The sequence below is a fragment of the Asparagus officinalis genome, chromosome 3 (genome assembly GCF_001876935.1).
Source record: "Asparagus officinalis chromosome 3, Aspof.V1, whole genome shotgun sequence".
Lineage (NCBI taxonomy): Eukaryota > Viridiplantae > Streptophyta > Magnoliopsida > Asparagales > Asparagaceae > Asparagus > Asparagus officinalis.
In genome coordinates this window covers 73,792,352-73,799,947 of record NC_033796.1, presented here as the reverse complement: position 1 = coordinate 73,799,947, position 7,596 = coordinate 73,792,352, and the positions used below count along the sequence as shown (strand labels likewise).

General features: G+C 37.8%; 1 protein-coding gene across 1 annotated transcript; it reads right to left on the bottom strand.

The window, feature by feature from the left end:
* On the bottom strand, positions 507–5,857 carry LOC109834332 (40S ribosomal protein S6-like). Its single transcript, XM_020402333.1, has 4 exons — positions 5,770–5,857; positions 5,572–5,637; positions 3,666–4,243; positions 507–973 (listed from the first exon to the last, which is right to left on the bottom strand). The coding sequence occupies exons 3-4, from the start codon at positions 4,129–4,131 to the stop codon at positions 852–854; spliced, it is 588 nt and encodes a 195-aa protein (XP_020257922.1). The 5' UTR covers positions 4,132–4,243; positions 5,572–5,637; positions 5,770–5,857; the 3' UTR covers positions 507–851.

Here is a 7,596-nt window from a genome sequence, read left to right as displayed (position 1 = left end):
GCTTTCTTTTCTCGGTTGGAGGTTCTAAAGTGTTTTGATTTTGCCCACTTAGTTAAAAGATTTTCTCGGTTAATGCGTGCATGATTTTCTCATTAAAAAGCGAGCCTTAGAATAGATATTTCTGATAGGAAGTTTTTCACATAATTAACTTGTAATTCGCCATTTTGTGGCCATGAGTGATCAACAACTAGTGAGGGCCAAGTATATATCCTTTATTGTTAGAGCGGAGTCAGATTGGGAGTAAAACATCGGACCTTAGACCATGCTTGACGGCAAGCCAAGAAGATCGGACAATCGTGAATGCAAGCCGGAGAGCCGATCCTTAGACTTCATCCAAGCCTCTTGCACCAAGTTCAACTCACGTTCTACCGGACCTCGTTCGTTGTCAAAAGCTCCCACTCCAATTGCCGGCGACCGGTCGTGCGCTTCTCCAGGTCATTATTCCGCCCTCACAACGCAATCCAGCACCCGGACAGGCTCTGACCCGCCATCAACCAGGCGACTACGCCATCATCTAACCGCCTTAGTGTCCGGCCAACGGGGACGGGAACGTGACCGAGGGTATGGACTTGACGCAGGTGGCGTTAGACAACCGGTACTTTAGGGATTTGGTTCGGGGGAGGGGGATCTTGAATTCGGATCAGACGCTGTTCTCGGGGGGAGCGAGGAGACGAGGGAATGTGGTGTTGAGGTTCAGCGTCGACGAGGCGGCCTTTTTCGCGGCGTTTGTGGAGGGGATGATGATGATGGGGGACCTGCAGTCGGGGAGGCCCGGAGAGATCAGGAGGAACCGCAGGAGGGTGCACGACCACGTGTCGAAAATGATATCGTCAGAGTCCTGAGTTGGCAGATTATGTTTTCAGTGTCGCACTTGCAGCAGGGAGAATGTAGTAGTAGCGTTTGGCGAAAGTATCGCCAACTAGACTAACACCATTTCTGGAGTTGCAGTAGCTGTTAATGCCCGGACCAGGGTCTGTTTCAATGAAACATTATAGATAGAATATGTATAATAGCAGCAGCAGCAGCTTAATGTTATCAAAACTACTGAACGTACAGGCTGTAGCATAGGAGGAGAACTAATAATACGATAGCACAAACACCAAGTGATTTGAAGCAGAGGCAATCAAGAACTGACGAAAAGCAAGAGGGGCAGCTGAGCAGAACACAACCATGATTCCCTTCTAATTCACATAAGGGTCTGTTTGGATATTCCGTTGTAAACCGCCTGATCGCTACAGTATCACATAGTGAGGTGGTCCAACGGTACCTAGCAGCTACAGTAACTCCACCCTAAACAGAGTTTTTTTCCCTATGAATTAACTGGGTACTGCCAACTCAGCTACAGTAGCTGCTACATTAGAATACTGTAGCAAGCTGACACCTACGGTATTATAACCTCAAAAAACCCTCAACCAAACATATCTATAATGAGAGTAGCATGTGTTTGGTTGCTCCCTACTAACCTAGTCAAGACCTTAACTGGGTTAGTTGTAAACCAGATAGAGGGATTGTTCAATCCTAACATGGATAAGGGCCTAAATTTGAACTGAAAAAATCAAATTTGGAGTTAGCCCAATGTTACCGAAACAACAATTCAACCTTTTAACTAGATTAGCTCCACTAACCTGGATAATAAGAGAGCTGCCAAACACCACCTAATATCCCACCAACAAAAAAAAAAGCAGGAACTTATTGGACCATAAACTGACTCATCAACTAGTACCAATGAATTTCAACAAGCTAGCGAAGTAGAGATAAAATAAAAAGAGCATGCTCGGTAAACTTTGCATTCCACTTTGGATTATAATCTACATATGGAATATTAACCTAGAGATTTTAATCCAAGTGAATCACAATCTAAATTGTTTGGTAATATAGTGAATTATAGTCTATTCTCATGTATAACACCCGGCAATAAGTTATAATCCATCAAAACTACCAAAAACAAACATTACTTAAATTTACCAAAAATTTGGCCCTCGGGATTTAGTGAGGAATCACGAATGCATGCTTTCATGTCTGTCAAACCTCGTATCACATAATCCACCCAAAAAAATGAAAATAGACCACTGTTTTGTTGGAGTACGAGTTAAAATAAACCAATTTTCACCATCTATGTCCATTATCCACTGAATTGTTTTCCACTGCAGTTGCCTAAAACCACTTCACCATATGCCAAACATGCTCCAAATCAATTTTTTTAATGTTTAACAATACCAGCACTATAAATCAACAACAAAGAGAGGAACATGTGTCTTGCACGTGTCCGCACGAATCCGTGTCCGATTCGTGTCGGACACGGATTCGTGGCCTTGGGGGAAGTATCCGTGCTTCATAGATCAGAAATCCTACCTTAAAGCTTTTCGCTCAGATTGTATGAAAAAGTTATTAAACAATGAAAATAGTGGAAACTACATATAAGAGCCAAGCTTTTCGCTCAGATTGTATGAAAAAGTTATTAAACAATGAAAATAGTGGAAACTACATATAAGAGCCTGAGTAAACATGATAGATTAGCAACTAACTTATTAAACAATGAAAATAGTGGAAACTACATATAAGAGCCTGAGTAAACATGATAGATTAGCAACTAACTTTTGTATCATATGAGTTGCCATGCCTCTTATTGTCACCTAAAACTAACAGATTGCTTATCCAAAATGTGGAAAAGTCTAAAACCTCTCATGTTTTCCGTTCATCCATCAAAATTGACGGAAAAAGCGAACAATTGGGATTCTAAAATTTCTGATTTTATCAATCATATCCATCTAATCCTGGAGAGCTTAACAGGCACTAAAGTAAAGAGTAAAGATTTGATTGATAGTTATTGACATAAAAGGGGAACGTCAAAGACAAAAAAGGTGTGCTCAAATAACATTTGAGTCTAATCACCACAGCAAAATGGCAACAAAAAGTTCTGTGTTGGGTTAAGATGTCAAGCCTGCACTTTTCTTTAGATAAACATTTAGAACACTAATGGGGCATCACACACTGATAGTCTGCATTACATTTAGACCACTAATGGGGCATTACGCATTGATAGTCAGCATTAAACCTATCTTAAGAAAAACTACCATCATCAATGAACAAACAATTGAATCCTCTGGATGGAATATTATATTAAAAACTATTATAAAATGAAGTGTATGATGAATGTACTCTTTTTCAGAATAAGAGAATGGAAGCATTAGCTAGAGCATTAACATTTATTTGTAAAGAGGAGAGAGAAACACAAAAAATCATCAATGTATAAATTATGCTTGAATATACCGCCAAGGGAGAACTTTTATACTGGCAAAACCAATATCATCACTTTTTCCTATTTAAGATCAACATTATACGGCACAACAAATATCAACCCTTTTTCCCATTTAAGATCAACATGGGATGACGGATTATGAGTTCTCAATATTTTGCAACGAATTGAGATTCAAAAAAGTAGAAAACACTTGTGACTGGTAAAAATGGAATAAGCAGAGGCAGGAACCAAAACTTAAAAAAGACAAAGGGCTCCTCTATCATTCTATGTTTTAAAACATAGCAAGAAAGAAAGAGTGATAAGGCACTGACAACATAGTAACAGCACATCTCTCCAAAAAAAAGCAAAACAATCATCAAAATAATCATCAAATTAAGTTTGCAACTGATAAACGTAAATAACTAACCTTTCTTGTTAGTGAAGGTCCTACGGTAAGTGTTGACATACTTGCGAACATCATCTTCCTTAGAGAGGTTGAACAACTTACGGATTTTGGAGGCCCTCTTAGGTCCTCTTATCCTTGGCTTCTCAACATCAGTCAACCCAAGAAGGTCATTCTCACCTTTCTTAACAATAAAGGGATTGACAGAAAGATCAGGGTTTGGATCCTGATGTTCCTCCTTCCTCCTCTTACTCGATTTGTCTTCATCCTCAACCTCTCGCTTGATCTCGACGCCTGCTCCCTTCCTTATGGACCTCAGCTCTTGGTGCACCTGAACGAGATCTTGGTAAGCGTTGGACACGCGCTTCAAATAGGCGGAGATCTCGCGGCGAGCTCCGTTGTCGCCGACGGCGAAGCGGGAGAGGGCCGCCGACGCTTTAGACAGAGAAATCGGTTTCGATGAGGTCACAGTACCGGTCACCGCCTTCATCTCCTTCCTCTTTTCACGAGAGAGAGGGGGAAAGAGGAGGAGATGACTGCTACTCAGAACTCAGAACCTAGGTTTCCAATTGAGGGAAATGTTTTGTTTTTGTTTTATTGAGCTGTATAAAGGAAGAACAGTCAGGAGATGGATCAGAAAATAAAATATGCAATGCGCAGACATGCACTTTTACAGACAGCAAGTAACATGGACACACATCAACCAACAGAGGAGATAGGGTGGATGATGGCTTATATGGTAATTTACATACAATAAGAATCAAATTGCATAGTGCCTATACTGAGAATTAAATTGCAATGTCTCACAAACAAATTGGGGAGAAATAGTGGAAGAGATTGTTCGCCAAATAACATAATTCTGATTAGTGCATGATGTCTCACAAGTATTCAGAACTGTAGAACTGTAGTATAACAAACTAATAATGTCATGGAATAAGATTCCATGATCAATTACCTAAAGAACTAAGATCAAAGAATGAACAGTTATTAAAATCATAAGGGTGACAAAACAACATCAAAAGCACTACATGTTGCGCACAGAAACAGAGAAGGACTGAACATTCTTTTATTTAAAGTTATTAGTAATGAAACAACTGAATTGACAGTGAACGCTAGCTACTAAACAATGAAGCTTACTCACATAGAAATGATATAATAGATGCGAAAATGCCCATTAACTACTTGCTATCATTAACATTCTATAATAAGCATGCTTCTTAAAACAAAACAAAAAGAACACTTGCAATAACAACTTAAGGCATAGATGAGGTCTGGAAAATCATTTCTTAAAATATTAAAACTCCAAAAAACAAAAGGACTGCATCAAACGACATTGCACCACTAGTCGCAGATGTTATTTCTGAAAAACGTCAATAGAGAAGTTACATGTCAGGTTATTCAGCCAAACAACAGTCATGCATGAGTTTATGTTCCGTAAGAAAAGAAAAAATAGTTTTTACGGTGAATCTCGAAGAAGATAAAGGTTGTTGCCTTAACTAGCTATCCCAGTAAGAATAAAACTGCAGACAGATGACAGTTATGGCCTGAGGGGCTTATTTGAGACAACTTAAGTGATGCAGGGATTTATTTATACGAGTTTTGGGGAACTATGTCATGAATATCCTATTTGGCAAAGGTATATGGGATAAGAGAAGCCTTCTACGTGTTAAGCTCCAACCTTAACAACTGTGGCTAATAATTAGCTCAAAGTTCACATTTGATGCTGTACAATGACAAGATCATAGGTATTAAACACTCATAGGGTTTAGACTAAGTACTAGAAACCGTAATTAACCAAGTAACAAATAAAATAAATACACCATCTTTGGCGACCTATGAAATACTAAACAGGAACAAATAATGCAACAAAGGCGCAATGAAACTAATAAAGGAACTCAACAGATCATAACTTGTAAATGAAAAAACTTACAGCTTCTGGTCGTCGTCAATCTCGAGCTTTTTCTGGCACCCCAGTGGTGGGATTGGCGATATTGAACTTAAAAAAACCACAAAAAATGTCATTAAAACTTAGATTTAGACTAGAATCATCAAATCTAACAGCATGAGAAGATTTCGATTCTAAAACACAAAAAGAAATTATCTTTAGATCTAGGTTTAGTATTATTACCTTCTTCTTGGATCTAACGAAGAGATCAAAGCGGCGAGATGAGCGAGCGAGAGAAGGAAACAGAAAAAACCGCGGCCTGAAGTTACATGCTCAGGGAAATTATGGATTGTGAGGTTTGGGGTTTATATCAAGAGGGCAGATAGATTGATTAATCTGGACCGTCCAATAGTAGCACAAATATTTTGCCTAATGGGCCACATCTTTGGAATATTGAAGTTCTTAATGGGCCACGAAACTTATGTTGGCAAACTATATATTCTCTAGTCACAAAATTTTCTAGCCGAGTAGGCACGGTACGGAGATATCCTTCAAAAGAATCAAGCTATTTTCGTTATAAATGAGAAAGTGACGGAAATAATAAGTCCCTAAATCATTTGAATCGGTATTAACATAAGGCATATCTATTAAAGAAGCATCAACTGAGTTACACTGAAGAAATATTTAATAATTTTATTCCAACCAAAGAAGAATTTTTTATGGAAGATATAAGAAAAATTAGTAAGTATTTATAAATTCCATACTTTGTTCTTCAAATACCAAAGAAATTAAAATATTATAATCTAAGGCAAATTAGCAATGAAAAATGTAGGTATTTAGTCAGGGCCGGCCCCGAGCTTTGGGTTGCCGCCCAAACCAATTTTGGTTGCCCCTTATATTAAAAATTTGGTACAAACAATAACGATAAAAATGAATATATATAATACAACTTAGCGTTCTATATTGGGCTCAAACTGATAATATTCTCATGCAAAATCAATATTCATATAAGAAGAGATTACATTTGTGTTACAATTTAATTCAGAGAAAAATACTTCTCCTTGAATTTTTTTGAAGCGAATTCTTCAATTAGGTCATCATACTCAAGTTTCTCCAAGTATTCATTTTTAATTGATATCATTGACAATCCATTCAATCGTTCCTGTGACATGGTAGTGCAAAGATAACTTTTTATCAATTTCAACTTGAAAAAACTTCTCTCCGCCGAGGCAACCGTAACTGGGATAGTTAATAAAATCCGATAAGCAACACATGCACATTGAAAGCCACCATCATACCAATAAGATCTTATGAAATCAAGGGTGTCTATTGATTTAGTCACTTCCTTCAGCAATGTTGTTTGCAAAGCTCGTAGGTCATTGAATAAATCTTTCCCATGTATATCACATTGTCAGTTGTGTTTTAAGTATCTTTGTAATTTAGTACAATGTTCCATCAATTTTTCTTCACCAATACTCATGAACTTTGCATTAAACAAAAATCTGAAGATTTCTTCATAGAGCTCGAATTGTTCAAAACGATCTTTGAGTGATGAAAGAGCTTGATCAATAATATGGAGGAAATAGGAAGCTCTAAAATTATCCTCCAGTGATTGACTACCTTCAACATTCGCTTCCACATCCTCATCAAAATGCTTTTTTCTACAAACCACTCTTTTTATCGAAAATGTCGGATCGATACCAACATCATTAGCAAGTTCATTGGCTTCTTAATTTCATCATGTTTTCAAAACCGTCTTGTCTAAACTTTTGAAAGAAAACAATAAGCTCGTTTATTCTTGTAATTGCATCCTCCAAATTCATCTCTTCTTGTTGAAGAACTTTGCTAACTCGGTTGACTTTATCTAAAATCTTATACCAAATACACAAGCTAATCAAGAACTCAAAATCCTCCAAAGCATTTTTACACAAGCCTTTAGCTTCTGCCATCACAATGTCCTCTTTAGAACTATTTGTAATTTCAATCAAAGCGTCTCTCAACTCCAGTGCTTGATATCGGATTGCTTTAATACTTTCAACATGACTTTCCCAACGAGTAACCAACAATGGC